The sequence below is a fragment of the Carcharodon carcharias genome, chromosome 21 (assembly GCF_017639515.1).
Source record: "Carcharodon carcharias isolate sCarCar2 chromosome 21, sCarCar2.pri, whole genome shotgun sequence".
Classification (NCBI taxonomy): Eukaryota; Metazoa; Chordata; class Chondrichthyes; order Lamniformes; family Lamnidae; genus Carcharodon; species Carcharodon carcharias.
This window is the reverse complement of record NC_054487.1, coordinates 48,043,808-48,065,549: the sequence shown is the minus strand read 5'-3', so window position 1 is coordinate 48,065,549 and position 21,742 is coordinate 48,043,808. Positions and strand designations below refer to the sequence as shown.

The window sequence follows — 21,742 nt, the reverse complement described above, 5'->3', positions numbered from 1 at the left end:
TCTACAGATGTGGCTGACGAGAGAACACCAGAAGAGCTTTGGCAGACCAAAACAACCGTTGCCCTGGATGTAGCAAAAGGGATGGTGGGATTTGTGCAGCCCATGAGACAGAAAGGATGGATATCTGATTGAAGCCAAGGAGGAGGTGTAGAGAAAAAAAGATGTGGATTGTTACAAAGATTTAAAGACAGAAATTCAAAGAAAGCTGTGAGTGGATAAAGAGAAATGTGTGACAAATTAGAAGACGAGAATCAGAAAGAAACACATGGAAAGTTTTCCAAACTGTTCAATCAAGTCAAATGTTTCAATCTCATCTGCACTGCATTCAGGCAGCTTCTGGCAAGGATAAAATGGAAGCAAAGAAAATCACTGTACAATGACGTAAATATTGCAAGGGTGACGGGGAGTCGGAATTTAAAGGCCAAGTTGAACATGAGCCTCTACTTTGAGCCATTCATCAAATGGCCAGCTGTACGGACAGGGGGCCTGGGCGATATACCAGCAGAATTACTTACGATGGGAGGAGAATCGGATGTATAGAATGTGGGTGGCACTGTGGGAGACTGGCGATTGGCCAGAGGACTGGAGTTATTCTACCTTTATCCCTCTTTTGAAAAAAGGTGACCTGAAACAGCGCACAAATTATAGAACAATTGCTTTGATTTCCCATGTTAGTCAAATCTTGCTCAGGATCATCTTGGAACAGATCCAGAAAACGACAGTGAGATTGCTGATGAGCAAGCTGGACGTGGAAGAACCACCAGAGATCAAGTCAATAATCTTAGAATTATTATGCATAAAGTCCAAGAACATTAGCAGCCAATATACAATGTGCTTCGTTGATTTTGAGAAGGCATTCAATTCAGTCTCACACGAGAAATTCTGGTTGACAAGGTTAGACATCAGATACCCACCACATTTAATTGACTTGTTAGCCAAGCTTTATCTCAAGCAATGAGTTAGGAGGATCAGTTACCGGAATCCTCTCAAAATGGCTGAGTCAAAAAGGGTGCTAGACAAGGATGTCTTCTCTCGCCATATTTATTCAACATCCTAGCAGAAATGGTTATAAGGAGACACTTGATGGATACAAAGGTGGGATACCAATTGGCGGGCGGTGAGTTTCGAAGCTTCGATATGTTGATGACTATTCTGCTTGCTAGCTCAGTGGAGGAGCTACAGGAGTCGGTGGATCAGTCTCTTGACCAATACCAGCAAGACAAAAGTGATGGGAACGGGTGAGAAGATCTGCAAGAGTCTAATTAACAGAGTTCAGTTTGAACCTTCTGCCACCTTGGGTCACTCATCACGCAAGATGCAGAGACTCCCAAAGAAATTCGGGCTAGGCTTAACAAGGGTCATGGCGTTGTGAACTCACGTAAAAGAGTATGGAGTAGCCACAGCAGCTTGGTTACAACAAAAATTCATCCTTGAAAGCCCTTGTGTGGCCGGTGACAACATATGGCTGTAAAAGCTGGACCATCAAGAAGGGTGATGAGGCTCAAATAAGAGCATTTGAAACGGAAGGACTGAGATGGATGTTATGTGTGTCACGGACAGCCAAGCAGACAAACAAGTGGGTGCTCAAGAAAGCTGGTGTTAAGAGGAATTTGTTTGAGGCAGTGATATCAAGGAAGCTCACATATTTTGGACACGTGATGTGAACAGGAGGGAAGTGTTTGGAAAAAAAAAAGGTAATGCAAGGTAAAACACCTGGAAAATGTGCACAAGGGGGACCCAAAATGGTATGGATGGATAATATTAGAACATGCACTGGCACCTCTATGGGACAGGGGGCGAAGAATAGACATCAGTGGAGAAAGATTGCTCATAGTGCGGCCAACCCTTAGAACGAGGACGGATGAAAGACAAGACAAATTCCATGGAGATTTTAAACACCTCTATCAAATCTCCTCTTAGCCTTCTCTGCTCAAAGGATAACAATCCCAGCTTCTCCAGTCTATCAAACTAACTGCAATCCCTCATCCCTGGAAACATTCTAGTAAATCTCTTCTGTACCTTCTTCAAAACCACGTCCTTTATAAAGTCGGACATAATACTCCAGCTGAGGCCAAGCTAGTATTTTATACAGATTTTGTTTTCCTGGCTTTTATACTCTCTGCCTTGTAAGGCATTTTTAATATCACTTGTACCTTTGTTTGTAAGTGAAATGTAAACTAGTTGTGGTGTGGACCAGCATATGGAGTTCACCGGGTGGTAGGCACATGGATGGAGGAGGATATGGAGACAAAGGGAGAAGAATTCTGATCAAAGACATTATCACTGGGACCCATGTTGGACTTATTAAAAATAAAAGGCAGTTTAACTGAACATACTCACGCACGCACACACACACGTGCATGCATATGCATGTCATCAGGGCAGGTCTTTAAGGTGGTGACCCAGACATTCTGTCAACAACAACTCTCAGAGACAATGGCCTCTCTCAATATGTGTAAATGGCTTTCTTCATGCCTCATCAAGATGCAGATTGCTGGGATGGACCTGGAAGCGCCCCCCCCTAATGACAGCAGGAAATGACCACATACAGGTGGTTGCATAGGCACGATGTGGGATTGATAAGGCATTGAAATCCAATCGGATGAACTGATTCAAGGTATTACCTTATATGTCAAGGGACCAAGGTTAGAAAGGGGTATTAGGCCATAGCCCACCAGGACATCGCTGCTGCAGCCGGGGAAGGATGACTTGGTCAGTTACAGGAAGTCGTGCAGAAGAATTTGTTCAGTAGGTTGACCACTTGAGAACGAGCTCCAGCACACAGGTCGTACTAAGCAACTGGTGTTGTAAGTATATACAATTGCTTAGTGCGTTAATAAAGGTTTTCCACAAAAAATGGAAATTGTGTCCAAAATTTGTTTCATGTCATTGATACTTAGTATGGGCTCTGGACCCAACAGGAAAGTGAGACCACCAGTTTAAGAGTCTCACAGGTTTATGGCGACCTCGAAAAGTAATGATAAAACAAACTTTGGATGGGTTTGTCACAAAATGAGTGGTAGGGAGATTGCCTCTAAAACAGAGGTGGGTACAGGTTATCCTGGAGTCAAATGAACTGGTAGACAGGGCTGCACATTGGCACAGGGGTCCCCTTTTAAGCAAGCCTTGGGAGCAGCAGTTTTGCTGATGGCATATCAGCAGCAAAGTAGGAGATATGAGGCTGAGGCAGTAAAACCTAGGCAGGAGCTGGAGGAGAGAGATGAGAAGCTTTGTGATTGTGAGGCGGTTGTGAAGGGGTTAATGAAACAGGGCAGTGAAAAATTGGAGCTGAAAAGGGAACAGTGGTTAACTCAGTCTCTTGAGAGTCAATGTGTTAACAGTCAGTATCAAATGCAAGTGCAGAGGGGTACAGTATGTTCAGTGAGGCCACCCCCAGATGGTGAGGATGAATAGGACGAGTTCCATTCCCCACCTGTGAAGCGGTATACCTGCCCCCAGCAGCCAGTCAGGATAGGGGAAAGGAAAAGGGAGTTGGGGTTGCTGTTTCTAAAAAACTAAAAGCAGTTGAAGGAAAGGGGAATTGAAACCACTAACGTAATTTAACTTGCTTGTTTCTATTTTGAGTTCTACCTTAAGTTTTTAAGATATTAAGACAAATGTTGCAAGAATGGAGAATGCAAAGGAAGCTTCTGATAATAACGCGTGCAAGCTTTAATGTGCTCCTTGACACTCGAGTTCATAACTCATAGTTTAGATTTCTAGGGTGCATGGAAATATGAAAGTGTGGATACGATTACTGAGTGTGCCTGTGTCAATTTAATATTATGTAAAGTTAAGTTGCAGGTCCATAGGAAGCAATTAGTGTTAGGATTTATTACATCTCTCCAAGATAAAAGAAGAGTGGCAGAAAAATACTAAGTTGTAGTGTTCTGTCTTTTTAAGAGGCTGTGACTGCAGAGATTGCTGTCTGAGAGTTTACAAGCTGCAAAGACAAAGTACGGATTGCACTGTTCTTGTGCAAAAGGCTTCCTTTTGTTTTGGGCTAAATATGTCAAGTTTTTTCTTGGAAATTAACTTTGTTTCAACTTTTAATTACAGGCACTTCAGAAGTTTAAAGAAGTAATGTAATAAAGCAGGTGATATTTTTCTCTGCTTGTGTATGGACTAAACGGATTTTTTTTTTGCGTAGATGATGTTTGCATGCTTCAAGCTTTAGTGTTTTCCTTCCGAAAATTGTGATTTTGTAGTAGTTTCAGTAGTAGTAGTTTCAAAGCTAATAAAAGGGAAGTGTAGTTACTAACAAATTTTTCAAGTTATGAGCCTGGATTTATGCTTACTGGCCAGAATCATGATTCCGGGGCATTTTGATAAACGTGTGGGAATTTTAATCTGGGTATGAATGCACACATGTGAGGACACGGAGGTTTTTAATGTTTGATGGTGTAAATTGGAATTCAAGTTAGAAACTTTTTACAAAAGTTATAAGCTTTTTTCGAGGAGGGGATTCTTGCTCTGAAATAGTTGGGAAAAGGAATTCGGTAAAATTTTAAAAAGCTTTTCTTTGTTCAGAAGAAAACAAGTTGAACTGGTTTGTCAGTATTCGTAGGATGCATTTGTTTATTGATTTCAAAAAAGAGAGACTTGGGGAGAAAGAGAGAGAGCATGGAATTTTGAAACAATTGAAAGAGTGAATTAAAATACTGAGTACAATGTTCTGAAATCTGAGAAAGTTGTGGGAAAAAAATACATCACAAGAAACCAAAGTCTAAAGGGAGAGATTCAGGTTTTTTTTGTTGAAAATAAACCAGTTCAAACTCTAGCGACCACATATGGCAACATCTTTGTTCTGTTCATTTTTAGAAAGGAGTGGGGGGACTGGTGAAGACATCATTAGTCTGTAAAAGGGCTCTTGTCCCATGCTCTTTCAAAGCAGCAAGAATAGTGCATAGGTTGACCAGGTGATGGTGGGAAACTGTGTGAGGGTGGGTGTGTTTGGACCCCTGTACAAAGAACCCCGTAGCATAGTGGACAAGGCTAGCCCTATGGTGTATGCGATACAGTTGTCCAAGCGGGTAAAATGGTTCCGCATTAACCAGATGAAGTTAGCAACATCCCAAACCAAGGCACCTCACTGACAGGAAACTGTTATGTGCACAGTGGATCAAATCATGCCAATAGCGGGGATTGTGAGGGGCCCCCTAAAATTTCACAACGGGGGTGATGATGATAATAACGGTGGTGATGGTGTAAATGATGCAAGTGCAAACCCACTACCACCTGTGAGATCTCTTTGCAGGTAAGATGAATAAGATAGGGAGGATCTGGAGGAATTAGCCCTCTAGAGCTATCACCAGAGAGAGGAGCAGGATAGTAGAAGGAAAAGCAGTAATAAGCTGGTTTGGTAGCCCCAGAGGGAAGAGCAGGGAAGTACAAAGAAAATCAGCAAGGAAGCTCAAATATTGCTGAAAAAAGTCATTTTGCCAAAGCTTTTCGTCTTACACTCATCAGGATAATCGAAAGAATACCAATGCCAGGGGAAGCAACAACTTTATACTCTATGAGAAGGCAATGCTGATTGGTTGACAAATAGACTCTGATTGGTAGAGGCGTTGTTATGGAAAATGCACCAGATAATGGTGGTTGACAGTTAACTGCTAAGCATTGTTTGAAATTGAAACCAGGCAGCTGAACCTGAGGAATGAACCAGCTATTCCATCAGATGGTGGAATTTGAATTCAATAAAAATCTGGAATCAAAAGTCTAATGATGGCCATTGTCGATTGTCATAAAAACCCATCTGGTTCACTAATATACTTTAAGGAAAGAAATCTGCCATCCTCACCTGGTTTGGCCTACATCTGACTCCAGATCCTCAGTAACGTGGCTGATTCTTAAATGCTCTCTGAAATAACCTAGCAAGCCACTCAGATAAAGGTAAAAAACTGCGGATGCTGGAAATCTGAAACAAAAACAAAAAATGCTGGAAAAACTCAGCAGGTCTGACAGCATCTGTGGAAAGAAAGACAGAGTTAACGTTTTGAGTCCGTATGACTCTACTTCAGAGCTAACGGGAAGTAGAAATGTGGTGAAATCTAGCAAGCTACTCAGTTGTATCAAACTGCTAAAAAGTTAATAAAAAAGACAAATCAGCATTGACCGAGGCACCGGAAATGACAACTGCAAACCCAGTCCTGTTGACCCTGCAAAGTTCTCCTTACTAACATCTGTGGGCTTGAGCCAAAATTGGGAGAGCTGTCTCACAGACTAGTCAAGCAATGGCCTGACACAGTCATACTCACAGAATCATACCTTGCAGATCATATTCCAAACACCATCAACATCATGTGCGGGTATGTCCTGTCCCGCAGGCAGGGTAGACCCAGCAAAGATGGTGGCACAGTGGTATACAGTTGGGAGGGAGTTGCCCTGGGAGTCTTCAACATCGAATCACGGACCCCAAGAAGTCTAATAGCATTAGGTCAATCATGGGCAATGAAACCTCCTGCTGATTACCACCTAAACAGCTGATGAATCAGTGCTCCTCCATGTTGAACACCACTTGGAGGAAGCACTGAGGGTGGGAGAATATACTCTGGGTGGGGACTTCAATGTTCATCATCAAGAGTGGCTCGGTAGCACCACCACAGACTGAGGTGGCTGAGTTCTAAAGGACATAGCTGCTAGACTGGGTCTGCAGCAGATAGTGGGGGACAATATACTTGACCTCATCCTCACCAAACTGCCTGCCGCAGATGCATTTTTCCATGACAGTATCGGTAGGAGTAAGCACTGAACAATCCTTGTGGAGACGAAGTCCCACCTTCACAATGAGGGTACCCTCCAATGTGTTATGTGGTACCACCACCGTGCTAAGTGGCATAAATTTCGAACAGATCTTGTAACTCAAGGCTGGGCATCCATGAGGTGTTATGGGCCGTCGACAGCAGCAGAATTGTACTCAAACACAATCTGTAACCTCATGGCCCGGCATATCCTCCACTCCACCATTACCACCAAGCCAGGGGATCAACTCTGGTTCATTGAGTGCAGGAGGGCATAACAGGAGCAGCACCAGGCATTCCTAACAATGAAGTGTCAACCTGGTGAAGCTATAACACAGGACTACTAGCATGTCAAACAGCATAAGCAGCAAGTGATAGACAGAGCTAAGTGATTCCACAATAAATGGATCAAATCTAAACTCTGCAGTCCTGCCACATCCAGTCATGAATGGTGGTGGACAGTTAACCAACTCACTGGAGGAGGAGGCTCCATAAATATCCCGAACTCCCAATGATGGAGAGCATCAGTGCAAACAATAAGGCTGAAGTATTTGCAATAATCTTCAGCCAGAAGTACTGAGTGGATGATCCATCTCAACCTCCTCTGGACGCCCCTAGCATCACAGATGCCAGTCTTCAGCCAATTCGATTCACTTCATGTGGTATATTCAGTGGCTGAAGATACTGGATACTGCAAAGTCTTTGGGCTCTGGCAATATTCTGGCAATAATACTAAAGACTTGTACTCCAGAACTTGCCATACCCCTAGCCAAGCTGTTCCAGTACAGCTACAATATTGGCATCTACCCGGCAATGTGAAAAATTGCCCAGGTGTATCCTGTACACAAAAAGCAGGACAAATCCAACCCAGCCAACTACTGCCCCAGAAGTCTACTCTCTATCATCAGTGAAGTGATGGAAGGTGTCATCAACAGTGCTAACACGCGGCACTTGCTAAGCAATAACCAGCTCAATGATGGTCAGCTTGGGTTCCGCCAGGGTCACTCTGCTTCTGACCTCATTACAGCTTCGGTTCAAACATGGACAAAAGAGCTGAACTCCAGAGATGAGGTGAGAGGGACTGCCCTTGTCATCAAGGCAGCATTCGACCAAGTGTGGCATTAAGGAACACTGGTAAAACTGGAGTCAATGGGAATGGGGGGGAAAGTCTCCGCTCGTTGGAGTCATACCTAGTATAAAGGAAGATGGCTGTGGTTGTTGAAGGTCAATCATCTCAGCTCCAGGACATCACTGCAGGAGTTGCTCAGGGTAGAGTGTTAGGCTCAACCACCTTCAGCTGCTTAGTCACTGACCTTCCTTCCATAAGGTCAGAAGTGTGATGTTTGTTGATGATTGCACAATGTCTAGCACCATTCGTGATTCCTCAGATGCTGAAGCAGTCCAAGTCCAAATGCAGCAAGACCTGGATAATATCCAGGATTGGGGTGACAAGAAGCAAGTAACATTTGTGCCACACAAATGCCAGGCAATGACCATCTCCAACAAGAGAGAATCTAACCATTGGCCCTTGACATTCAATGGCATTACCATCAATGAATCCCCCCACTATCAACATCCTGGGGGGTTACCATTGACCAGAAACTGAACTGGAGCATCCATATAAATACTGTGGCAAAAGTCAGGAGTGTGATGGGATAACTCCACTTGCTTGGCTGAGTGAGGCTCCAACAACACTCAAGAAGTTTGACACCAACCAGGACAAAGCAGCCCACTTGATTGGCATCCCTTTCATAAACATTCACTCCCTCCACCACCAACGAACAGTGGCAGCAGTGTGTATCATCTACAAGATGCACTGCAGGAACTCACTAAGGCTCCTTAGGCAGGACCTTCCAAACCAATGACTGCAACCATCTAGAAGGAAAGGGCAGCAGACACATGGGAACACCATCACCTGGAAATTCCCCCCCAAGCCACTCACCATCCTGACTTGGAAATATATTGCTGTTCCTTCACTGTCGCTGGGTCCAAATCTTGGCACTCCCTTCCTCACAACACTGTGAGTGTACCTACAGCACATGGTGCAGTGGTTCATGAAGGCAGCTCACTAGTGCCTTCTCAAGGGCAATCAGGGGTGGGCAATAAATGTTGGCCTAGTCAGCGACACCCACATCCCATAAATCAATTTTTAAAAATCCCGGTAACACTGCCTAGGAAGCTCCAGGCCTTAGCCCTACCACAAAGAGTAATGCAAGTTGCCCCAGACAAACTATGGGCCCAAAGAGCTGACTGGTTGTTATTCCCACACAAATGATACTATATCATGATATGCATCATGAGGTAGTGCTGGAGATGATTAATTTAGCAGATATGGGACCCTCATGGTGTAAGTATAACACCCAAGCTTTGCAGAATCAAATGCTGCATCAAGTCTTGAGGGAATTCTGGGAACAAACCTGCACAGCAATCCATGAGGATGAATGCACTATTCTGTGTAAGGATTCCAGGAAGCAAAAAAAAAAATCGCACTCTCATGGGCGGGTACTACGTGGTTTGATTAATCATGTTGCAACTATATTTAACACTGGGACATCAATCATAAATAGTTTTTCTTTATTCATTCATGGGATGTGGGCTTTGCTGGCTGGGCCACCCTTTATTGCCCATCCCTAGCTGCCCTTGAGAAGGTGGTGGTGAGCTGCCTTCTTGAACTGCTGCAGTCCATGTGGTGTAAGTACACTCACAGTGCTGTTAGGTTTAGATTTAGCTAATTTAGACAAAGCAGTAAATAGGGTTAGAAGTAGGTTAAGGAAAATATTAGTGGGATGAATGATGTGGAACAAAACGAATTAGATGAAGATCGAATATAATCATTCATTTGCAAGATGTGATGAGGGATTTGGAAAAGCATGCGCATTGCATGAATGAAATTATAAGAGAGGATAAAAATGCCTCTGTGGAGGCTACTGAAAATTATGTTTGCACAATGTATGGTTTCTGGTTGGTGGAAGAGGCCTGAGAGAACCTCTAGAGGATTGTGGAAGGAGGTTGCCCCCCGGATTACTGATAAACATCTTAGGGCTGTATCACCTTACCAACTGACCACTGATGTCTGTACAGAGGACTCATGCAGGTATACCCAGTGAAACATGAGTGCCATCTGGCGAACAGTACCATGGGCTTGCTAGGGTTGGTTTTGTCTTATCCTGTCCTAAAGGAAGTGGAGAAGCCTAATCATCTTTATAGGGTTGAAAACAGAGGATCGTGACCATGTGTCACCTTATGACCAATACCCTAGGCTCATGGCATGAGTGGATGGTAGCCCTGGATTTGTCTGGGTGTGCTTGGAAAGGGCAAACTTTTGTTTGCTCATATGATGTAACTGAAAATACAGCATCAACCTGCAGGGTTCACTTGGGATCATGAAGGGCCCAACTCCACGGTTATGGTGACTCTGGGAAAGAGTTCCTGACACATGCAGCATATTAATGAAAGGGAGAATATTGTGTTACAACCACACACTGGGAATATCAGTACGAGGATGTGATCTCTTTTAGCCAGGATGGAATGTTTTGTTTCACCCCAGCTTGACCTGTTAACACTAGGTGTGTGGGTATTGTTGAATGTTTGTGCTCATGGACAGGTGAATATGACCAAAGCGACGCAACAAGTTGAATGGATTAGGTTCGCAAGTGTAGTAATGTTCGGAGGCAAAATTATGCACTAAAGGGTGGATGCTGTAAGGCATTTTGAGATCTCCTATATTTTTGTAATGCTGTAAGGCGTTTTTAAATATTCCTTGTATTTGTTTGTAAGTAAAATGTAACTGAGTTGTAGTGTGGGCCAGCCCACTGGGTCATAGGAGTGAGGAGGTCATCGAGATAAAAGGAGAAGAACTCTGACCAAAAGACATCATCACTAGGGATCTTATTGGACTTCTTGAAAATAAAGACAGTTCAACTGAACAGACACACACATATGTCAGGACAGGTCATTAAGGTGGTGACCCAGACATTCTGTCAACAACAACTCTCAGAGACAATGGCCTCTCTCGATAAATGTAAATGGCTTTCTTCATACCTCGTCAAGATGGAGATTGCTGATATGGACTTGGTGACACCTCCCCTAATGACAGCAGGAAATGACCACATGCAGGTGGTCTCGCATAGGCATGGTGGGATTGATAAGGTACTGCCATCCACTTGGATGACCGAATTCGAGGTATTACTTCATATGTCAAGGGACCAGGGTTGGAAAGGGGTATAAGGCTATAGCCCACAAGGACATCGCTGCTGCAGCCAGGGAAGTATGACTTGGTCAGTCACAGGAAGTCATGCGGAAGAATTTGTTCAGTGGACCGACCACCCAGGAATGAGTTCCGGTATGCAGGGCTTACTAAGCAACTGGTGTTGTAAGTATATACTATTGCTTAGTAGGTTAATAAAGGTTTTCCACAAAGTGGAAATTGTACCCATAGTTTGTTTCATGTCATTGATACTTAGTACAGGGTCCAGACCTTAGAGGAAAGTGAGACCCCGTGGTTAAGAGTTTTGCAACCTTGGTTCATAAATCACAGTGTCCTGTAATTTATTAGCATTGATCCACCTTTGAAATGTTACCAATGCTCAACTTTTATTTTTATTTTGTAACGTAAATCCTTATAGCAATTATAATTCTTTTATTTTTATGACATGGAAATTCATCCATGGAAATAGGTCTTTCAGCCCAATTAGTCATTGTTTGTTTGTCCTCCTCACAAACAGTCCTAATCTCACACTGATCTCATATCCCTTCACCCCATATCCAATCTATTTTTAAATGTTGATAGGGCCTTTGCTTCACTGTAGCAGCCCATGAAAGCCTACAATAGGACTTGGATATCAGAACTGGGGCTGACAAATGGCAGGTAACATTCACATTATGCAAGTTCCAGGTAATGACCATCACAAATAAGAGAAACCCCATGCATCTTCTCTTGATCTTAATGGCACCACTAGCATGAAATCCTTCACCATCAACATTCCAGGAGTCATTATTGACTGGAAGTTAAACCAAGATAACCACAGCAACACTGTTACAAGAGTAAGCAAGAGGGCTGGGTACCCTTGGACAAGTAGCTCACCTCTGACCCATAAAAGTCTTTCCATCATCTTCAAATCAAGAGCATGACAGAATACTCCAAACTCACCTGAGTGGGCACAGCCACAGCAGCACTTAAGAACAACATCCGGGACAGGACGGTTTACAGCTACATGTACAATTTACAGATGCATTACAAAAGCTCACAGTTGCTCTTATCAAAGTAACTTCTACCACCAAGAAAAACAAAAAGCAGCAATGTTGTGGGAATTGCCAAGAGCCACACGAACCTAAACTTAGATACACAACCTTCATCATCACTGGGCAAGAGTCCTGGAATTCCCTACGTAACACCATTACGGGAGCACCTTCACCATAAGTACCAGCTATTTGAGGAGAAGGTCCACCATCACCTCAGGGCAATGAAGGATGAGCAATAAAGGCAGCCTTGCACACTTCTTAAGAACAAAGTTTAAAATTCAGTAACCCCCGTTACACGAGCTCATAGCTCTCTCTAAAGTCAAAAAATCCTGATTTCTGACATAGATATCATCATTTAGTTTTATATCTGTGTCCCATTGTTCCAGACCCCCTCAATGATTGGAAACATACAAGTAATCATCAAAGATAAACACATTCAAATATGATGGCAAATTATGGAATAATTGTACCAAAATTCACATTTGCAGGAATAGAAGTTCTGAATTTGAATATCTTTAGTAAAGCGGAACATTTTAATAATATTATCACACAGATTTTAGGCAAAGAAGATACAAGTTCAATCTACTCTTAAGCATTATATTTCTTAGCCCTCAATATAGAAGCCCACACCATAAACAAATGGGACAGAGTAAACCCATATGATGTCCTGTATTAACACCTCCTTATAAAACATGGAGATTTATTTACCTGACTGTAGAAATAAATGTATCATCTGTCTACTTGCAATGGGGAAAGAAAACAATTATCTCCCAGCAGCCCATTAAAATATTAACTTCACAATCTGCAAGGGAGATATCTTACAAACTCTGTTCCAAATCATCTCAGTGGAGATGTGCACTCCAGCCTCAATCTCTGCAATAGCATAATCTGACTCACTGCAAGCAAAACCAAAAGGCAACTGTTATCAATAAAAATGTCTGAAGCAATTACATTTGCTTAAGGAGTGGACAAAGATTTATTTTGGAAAATAAAAAGGTAAAGAAGAGAAACCAATATTGAAATTAGATGGGCACTTGTGATGTCTTTGTGGTCATAGATGTAATGAATGAAAGCAAATGATATTTAACTGTAGTTAGATAATACCTACAGGCCAAGTACTAAAAAAGCTGAATGGAAACTAAGTATTACCTTTGAGCAGAGGTTGGAAAGTAGGAATTTCATGCAGCTTAATAACATCTGGATCATTCCACGTGGTTCGAGCAGGTTGTTGTGTTCCTGTCGCAACAACGACGATGTCATCCATTTTAGCTCTTTGCTTCGCTGGAGAATTTGTTGCTGAATAAGAAAGAAAAAGGGACACATTTCCTAACATAGTTTTTGATCTATAAAAGGTATGCACATACACAAATAGCCCATGAGAATTAATATGGCAGCATATTCAACAAATATATTATTAGGAAGCCACAAGCTCAATGGTCATTGAAGATACAGCCTGCTCATGGCAGAGAGGTGACTGCAATAAAAAGAGGAAAAGGGAAAAGTGAAGAGCAGAAAGATAGCCAATATAAAAGAGAAAACAAAGTAAAAGGGAAACAAAAACATAAGTGAGGAGAAAGAAACAAAATGAATCCAAAAAGAAAAATAAATGGAGAGAGAAGTGAAAGTGGAAAAATAGAAACATATTTTGTTTTCTTTATTGTTTCATGGGATGTGGGTGTCACTGACAAGGTCAGCATTTGTTGCCCATCCCTAATTGTTGAGTGGCTTGCTAGGCCATTTCAGAGGGCATTTAAGAGTCAACCACATTGCTGTGCGTCCGGAGTCACATGTAGGCCAGACCAGGTAAGGGCGACAGATTTCCTTCCCTAAAGGACACTAGTGAACCAAATGGGTTTTTACAACAACCGATGAGTTTGGAAGCACCATGACTGAGACTAGCTTTCAATTCCAAATGTTTATTAATTAATTAATTGAATTCAAACTCCATCAGCTTCCTTGCTATCTCCAAGGCCTCTAGATTACTAGTCCAGTGATATTACCACTACGCCACCATATCTTAAGTGAATAAGCAGAAAGAAACAGTGAAAGGAAAGAAAGGACACTAAAGAAACAGATTTGGAAAGAACAGCACAAGTGGAAAAGAGAAAGAAATAGAATAGGAGAGACAGGAAAACAGGAAGAAACAATAATAAAACAGAAAAAATATAGCAAAACTAAGATTATCATCACAAAATACAACTGACTTTTTCATGACTTCTGTACGTATTCATATTGGTAAGCTTTTTTTTTTAATTGAAGTGGGATAACTAGGGAAAACAAAACAAATTTGACATTTACTACATGAGGTCCATTCTAGCATATATTTGAATTGGTGCAAATATAATACAAATGCCTGTAAGACCAAAAAATGCAGTAAAAACCCTGGCAGGGTCTGTGGAGAGAGAAACAGAGAAACTGCTGAGTTTTTATAGCATTTTTTTGTTTTATTTCAGATTTCCAGCAACCGCAGTATTTTGCTTTTAAACAAATTCCTACGGTACTTTTCACTTTTGTTAGCAATGGAATCCAAAAGCAAAAGCTTGTCCCATATGCTGCTTTCCAGAAGTCACATTTTTAGTCAATTCACCAATAATCTTACCTCCAAACATAAATCACATCACTTAACATAAATGACCTATTTAATCCCTTCTGTGGAGAAATGAAAAGCCCTGCCATTAATGGAATTGGCTATTGAACAGCACTAAGGTTACAAATGTAGTTATGTAGCACATTTTGATTATATAATTCATCGAGTTGGTCATTAAAGAACTCAAAAGTTTGTACCATTCCAGTCCTTCTTATAACAGTAATTGATTCAGAGCAGCAGTGAAAATTTGAGGGCAATTTCATTAAGGATTCCCTAGATAATGTTTCTACAAAACCTTTGGAGAAAGTAGAATCCAGCATTTGCGATAGTTCTAATTCTTCTATTTAGTCACCAGAAAATGTTTCAAATCTCTGACCAATTATCAGCTACTCATCAGCATCTGATTTAGTGTAGCTGGCTATTTAAAATTCAGCTTTTGTTCTTGTATAATTCCTGCTCATCTCCTGAACTTAACACACACCCAAGATGGATCCTTTCAAAGACTGTTAACTGCTTGTCTTGGTTTAGATTGCAATGAGTCTCTAGCTTTAGAGCTAAAGGCAGTAACACCCAGAAATAGACACCAGCGCCGGGGGGGAATCTGTGAGAATCTAAACCAAAACACACCTTAAAAATAGTTTATGCTATCCCCTCTATCCAAGGGCTGGAGCAGTTTGAGTGCAGGGAAAGCACTGAAGTGGCACAGCAGTTGATCAATCAGCTGTGCAGTACCTGACATGGTGATCTGTTTGGTATAGAGCTCAAACTGGGGCCTTTCTACATTAATTATTGTAAGCTGATTCTAATGTACTAACAATTCAGTGTACCTTTACTAAAACTATATTACAATTGGTACAAAAATTTTACCTTTATGCATGCGTATCTATCCATAATACTGCAGAAGTTGAACGCTAACTTTCTTTAATACTAGCCCAATACTGCTGCTTGACAGGGCACAAGATATCACTTGGGTGAAACTGAAATGAAAGTCAATGATGTCCCAGCGCTTACAGTTACTTACCTGAGACATGACATTCTGGTTGTTTATTATCATAAGTGCTCTGTTCAGCTCCCATGGTATTGAAATGTGGTCCCAGAATACCTCAACCCTGTACAAACCAAACAGAATTACAACAAGATCTTCTATTTGTACAGCACCTTTAACATAATAAAACGGCTCAAGTTATTTCTCAGGAGCATAAGACAAAAAATGACACTGAGCCACATAAGTAGATAGTAGGTCAGGTGATCAAAAGCTTAGTCAAAACGTTTTAAGGAGTGCCATCAAATGAACTTTTTCTGCACTCTCTCCCCTTCCCCTCACACTTCCCTCACCACAAAGAAAACAAGTTCACATACACACCAAAAAGAAAAATGTTTCTACTTAATCAAAGATGTAGTGAAAACTTTTAAACATTTTTTAACCAGTTATTTCGGTGAGACGGTGGTGTAGTGGCAATGTCACTAGACTAGCAATCTAGATGCCCAAGCTAATGCTCTGGGAATACGGGTTCAAATCCTAACATGGCAGCTAGTGGAATTCAAATTCAATTAATAAAATCTGGATTAAAAAGCTAGTCTCAGTAATGGTGAAAGTAATGGTTTCAGACTATGAAACCATTGTTGATTGTTGTAAAAATCCATCTGGTTCATTAATGCCCGTTAGGAAAGGAAATCTGCTGTCCTTACCTGACTCCAAACGCACAGCAATGTGGTTGACTCTTAAATGTCCTCTGAAATGACCTAGCAAGCCACTCAGTTGTATCAAACTACTACAAAGTCTAAAAAAAAGGAATGAAACTGGACTTATCAAAAGGCATTGACATCGGCACCGGAAACGACAATGGCAAATCCAGCCCTGTTGACCATGCAAAATCCTCCTTATTAACATCTGGGGGCTTGTGCCAAAACTGGGAGAGCTCTCACAGACTCGTCAAGCAACGCTCTGACATTGTCTGTAAGGTTTGATTCAGTGGGCATGACTATGTCCCAGAAACCATTATCACCATCCCTAGGTTTGCCCGGTCCCACCGGCAGGACAAAGCCAGCAGAGGTGGCAGCACAGTAGTATACAGTTGGGAGAGAGCTGCCCTGAGAGTCCTTAACATCGACTCCTGACACCATGAAGTCTCATGGCGTCAGGTCAAACATGGGCAAGGAAACCTCCTGCTGATTACTACCACCGTGCTAAGTGGGATAGATTTCGAACAGATCCAACACTAAACTGGCCAGCCATGGGGCACTGTGGGCCATCAGCAGCAACAGAATTACATTCAGCCACAATCTGTAACTTCATGGCCCAGCATATCCCCTGCTTCACCTTTACCATCATGCCAGGGGATTAACCCTGTTTCAAAGAAGAGCGCTGCAGGGCCAGGAGCAGCACCAAGCATACCTAAAAATGAGGTGTCAACCTGGTGAAGCTCTAACACAGGAATACTTGCATGCCATGGTCAGAGCTAAACAATCCCACAACCAATGGATTAGATCTAAACTCCACAGTCCAGCCAAATCCAGTCATGAATGGTAGTGGACAATTAAACAACTAGCTGGAAGATGAAGTTCCACAAATATTCCCAACCTAAATGTTGGGGGGAAGCCCAGCACATCAGAGCAAAAGACAAGGCTGAAATATTTGCAACCACCTTCAGCCAGAAGTGCTGAGTGGATGATCCATCTCAGCCTCCTGCTGAGCTCCTCAGCATCAAAGATGCCAGTCTACAACCAACTCAATTCACTCCACATGATATCAAGGAACAGCGGAAGGCAGTGGATACTGCAAGGTTTATGGGCCCTGACAACATTCTGGAAATAATAATGAAGATTTGTGCTCCAGAGCTAGCTGCATGCCTAGCCAAGCTGTTCCAGTGTTGCTACAAACTTGCATCTAGCTGGCAATGTGGATAATTCCACAGGTATGTCCTGTCCACAAAAAGCAGGATCTAACAGATCCAACTGCTCTCAATCATTAGCAAAGCGATGGAAGCTGTTATCAAGCAGCACTTACTCAGCAATAAACTGTTCACTGACATTCATTTTGGGTTCTGCCAGAGCCACTCAGCTCCTGGTTTCGTTACAGACTTGATCCAAACAAAGCTGAAACAAAAAGAGCTGAACTCAAGGTGAGGTGAGGGTGACTGTCCTTGAAATCAAGGCAGCATTTGACTGAACGTGACATCAAGGAGCCCTAATAAAACTGAAGTCAATGGGAAACAGGGGGAAAACTCTCCACTGGTTAGAGTTATCCCTAGCACAAAGGAAGGTGGCTATGGTTGTTGAAGATCAAATGGCTCGGTTGATAAACATCATGTAGGAGTTCCTCAGGGTAGAGACCTAGACCTAATCATCTTCAGCTGCAAACACCATGCATCCATCATAAGATCGGGCATGGGTGGTGTTCGCTGATTATTGCACAATGTTCAGCACTATTTGCAACTCCTCAGATACCATATGCAATAAGATCTGGACAATATTCAGGCTTGGACTGATAAGTGGCAAATAAGATTTGTTCCACACAAGTGCCAGGCAATGACCATCTCCAACAAGAGCAAATCCAACCATCACCCCTTGACATTCAATGGCATTTCCCTTGCTGAATCCCCTATCAACATCCTGGAGTTTACCATTGACCAGAAACTGAACTGACTAGCCTTATGAATACTGTGGCTACAAGGGAAGGTCAGAGACTGGGAATTCTGCATACAACAATTCTCTTCCTGAATCCCCAAAGCCTGCACAACAGCTACAAGGCACAAGTTAGGAGATCGATGGAATACTCTCCATTTGCCTGGATGAGTGCGGCTCCTTCAATGCTTAAGAAGCTTGACACCATCCTGGACAAAGTAGCCCGCTTGATTGACACCCCATCCGTCACCTTCAACTTCACACTCTCCACACTGATGCACAGTGGCAGCAGTGTGTAACTTCTACAAGATGTACTTCAGAAATTCACCAAGGCTCCTTCGACAGCACCTTCCAAACCCGCAACTTCTGCCACCTAGAAGGTCAAGGGCAGCAGATACATGGGAATATCACTAACTGCAAGTTCCTTCTAAGTCACGCACCATCCTGACTTGGAAATATATTACCATTCCTTCACTGTCTCTGGGTCAAAATCGTGGAATTCCCTTCCTCACAACACTGAGTGTACCTACACCACATGGACTGCAGCGGTTCGAGAAGGTGGCTCACCGCCTTAGGGATGGGTAGTAAATGCTGGTCTAGCCAGCGTTGCCCACATCACATGAGCAAATAGATGAAGAAAAATTCTAGGCTTCCCCATGCTGCTCATTACCTGGCCACTAGGAGGCAAATTATGGATGTGTGCTTGTTCTGCCTCTGAACAGTAACTGATGTCTGCAACACAACACTTGTAAATCCTAGAGACAAATCAGCATTATAGTACCCTGCATCCCAGCACACTGGGGCTTCACCTGCAAGGTGCCACATGTAAACAAGTTCTGTATTCCACTGTACAATACAGAAATAGGCTTATAGGCTGAAGGCCTCTGATTGTAATGTTTTCCCCAAGGTATGGTTGGGAACTCCCATGTTATAAAATTTTGAAAAGACATAGCCAAAAAAGGAAGAGGGGCAGGGTTACAGGAGAAGGCAGGGAATGGCACTGGGCACATTGCTCATTTGGAGAGCCAGCGCAAATACAATTGGCCTCCTTCTGTGCTATAACAATTCTGTGATTCTGTGAAAACCGAAAAGGGACAGTGTAGTACTATTTAATGAAGGGGTCTAGCCTTAGAATGGAAAAGTATTAGAAGTAATACTGTATATACACATCTACATCTATATCTCTGGAACAAAAACAGAATTACCTGGAAGAACGCAGCAGGTCTGGCAGCATCGGTGGAGAAGAAAAGAGTTGACGTTTTGAGTCCTCATGACCCTTCAACAGAAGGGTCATGAGGACTCAAAAAGTCAACTCTCTTCTTCTCCGCCGATGCTGCCAGACCTGCTGAGTTTTTCCAGGTAATTCTGTTTTTGTTTTGGATTTCCAGCATCCGCAGTTTTTTGTTTTTATCTCTATATCTCTGGACTTGGATATGCATGGCATAATTTCAAAGTTTGCAGATGACACAAAACTTGGAAATATATAAACAATGAGGAGAATGGTAACAGACTTCAGGAGGTTCCATGGGTGAACAATAGCTGAAACAAGGGATAATGAACATAATAAAGCTAAAGTTAATGAAGATTCGAGGGGAATTGTGAGAAATAATTGTAAACTACAAATAAAAAGTGGTAAGGAGAGCTAAGAGGGATCATGTAGAGTAATAGCATACATAAAGGGAAATAGCAATGTTGTTTTACGACAAAAACAAACAATACGGAGAGATTATTGTGGCAGATAAGGAAATTGAAAAATTGCCTCAAATGTAGTTTGCCTGAGTATTTATAAAAAAGAGTAAATAATATCTTTAATAGCACGCAAATGAAGAACAGGATGTGTAACCAACATATATTTGCACTAAGCAAATTATTTTTCTTTTATAAAAAGGTTGCGGGCACTAAAAATTGGTTTTTAAACAGGATGGTATGTACCCTAGAATACCAGAAGAGGTTAGTGAGGGACCAGCAAAAGAACAAACGATCATTTTCCATCAGGATTGTGTCAAAGGGCTTCATGGTAGCAAAATGTTACAGCACTGTTCAAAAGGGAGATCCTGACCACTATCTACTATTAAATTAGGAGAATTACTAGAGACTATAATCTGAGAGAAGATAAATTAATACTTAGAAGGGCACGGAATGGTTAGTGATAGTCAATATAGGTTTCTGAAGGATAGGTCACGCTTGACTAACCTGATAGAATTATTTAAAAGAATAATGGAAAATATTGGTGAAGCTGTAGATGTAAGTCATACAGACTTTTGGAAAACATTTGCCAAAGCACCATATAAGAAATTGGTTGTGAAATGAACATTTATGATGGTCAAAATAATAGAAAAAGAGAGTTGTGTTAAATATTTTCATCAGTCAAGCCCACTGATTTAATGATGCAATTAAAATGTAACAAACTAACTAACAGTGCATTGCTCTTGCATTTAGTTTGTTTGGGAGAACTGAAATATATTAGTAACTCAAAACATGGATTTAATGTCAATGGATTTAGCAGTTTGAAGACACTTGGCATTGCAACATCAGGACACCTGTCTTGTGACACCATGTTACAACCATTCACTTAATCACCCCCCCCCCCCCCCACCCCCCCCCCCACACACACACACACACACACACACACACACACACACACACACACACACACACACACACACACACACACACACACACAAACAAACTAGAACTGCTGCAGATGATCTGATGTTCTGACCAAAAAAAAAATCACAGACCTAAAACGTCAAATCCGTTCTTTCCTCCACGATGTTGCCTGACCTGCTGTGTATTTCCAGCATTTTCTGTTCTTATTACTGCAGAAGATCATATTTACATAAAGTTTACAGTTCAGGTATCTTGCATTCTCCTGTCCAAAGCATTCTGAGTTTGTTACAATTGGTCTAGTTTTATACAAGACCTTTAGCATTGCAGAGAAATTATTTTGTTGCATTGCTTATGTCCTGCGGAATATGCCCTAATGACAATGGCATGAATTTTGCAATAAGAATAATGGTGAAGCCCTCTTCATTACAATGGGTAAATTGGACAGCAGCTCTGTGTTTACCTGCACATGGGCTGACACCAATCAGGAGGCTGCTGTCAGAGAAACCCTGCTCCTCCACAAGATGTGCTATAACAGTCCTCACTGATAGACTCAGCACTGAAATGTCTGCAATGGCTTAAATGTACGTAACCACAAGCTCTGCACTAAACGTCTGAAAGGTTTTGGGCTGGTACATTCAAAACTAAGTGTGTGGGTAAGTGATAAGTTGCTGCAAAATAAACCTCTCTGGCTCTGAAATTTTGATTTTACGAGTGGGGAGTTTCAATCTCTCCAAAGAATTTTAGTATTAGAGCTTTTCAAATATATTTTATTTTTCTGTGTCTTTTATCTCTCTTTTATTCCATCTGTATTTATCCATCTTTATTTCACTTTCTGTACAATATTTGAATCTAATTTATAGCCCTTCCTTTGAACTTCCTGGTTTAGACTTTGTCTCAGCAAGGATTGTTCAATCTGATCAATGAGCCAAACTGTTAC

At 41.9% G+C, this 21,742-nt stretch overlaps 1 protein-coding gene across 3 annotated transcripts in view; it reads right to left on the bottom strand.

Moving 5' to 3' along the window:
• The window catches only part of borcs5 (BLOC-1 related complex subunit 5), a 94,090-nt gene that overhangs the window by 67,560 nt on the left and 4,788 nt on the right, over nucleotides 1–21,742 (bottom strand). The window contains exons 2-4 of one of the 3 annotated variants that reach the window (XM_041215911.1): nucleotides 20,937–21,014; nucleotides 15,593–15,680; nucleotides 13,134–13,280 (exon numbers count right to left, since the gene is read on the bottom strand). In XM_041215911.1, coding sequence (XP_041071845.1) covers nucleotides 13,134–13,280; nucleotides 15,593–15,647 — 202 coding nt within the window. In that variant the 5' untranslated portion in view covers nucleotides 15,648–15,680; nucleotides 20,937–21,014. Of the gene's footprint in view, nucleotides 1–13,133; nucleotides 13,281–15,592; nucleotides 15,681–16,260; nucleotides 16,353–20,936; nucleotides 21,015–21,742 lie in introns of all 3 variants that reach the window. The other 2 variants (XM_041215910.1, XM_041215909.1) reach the window with 2 other exon arrangements.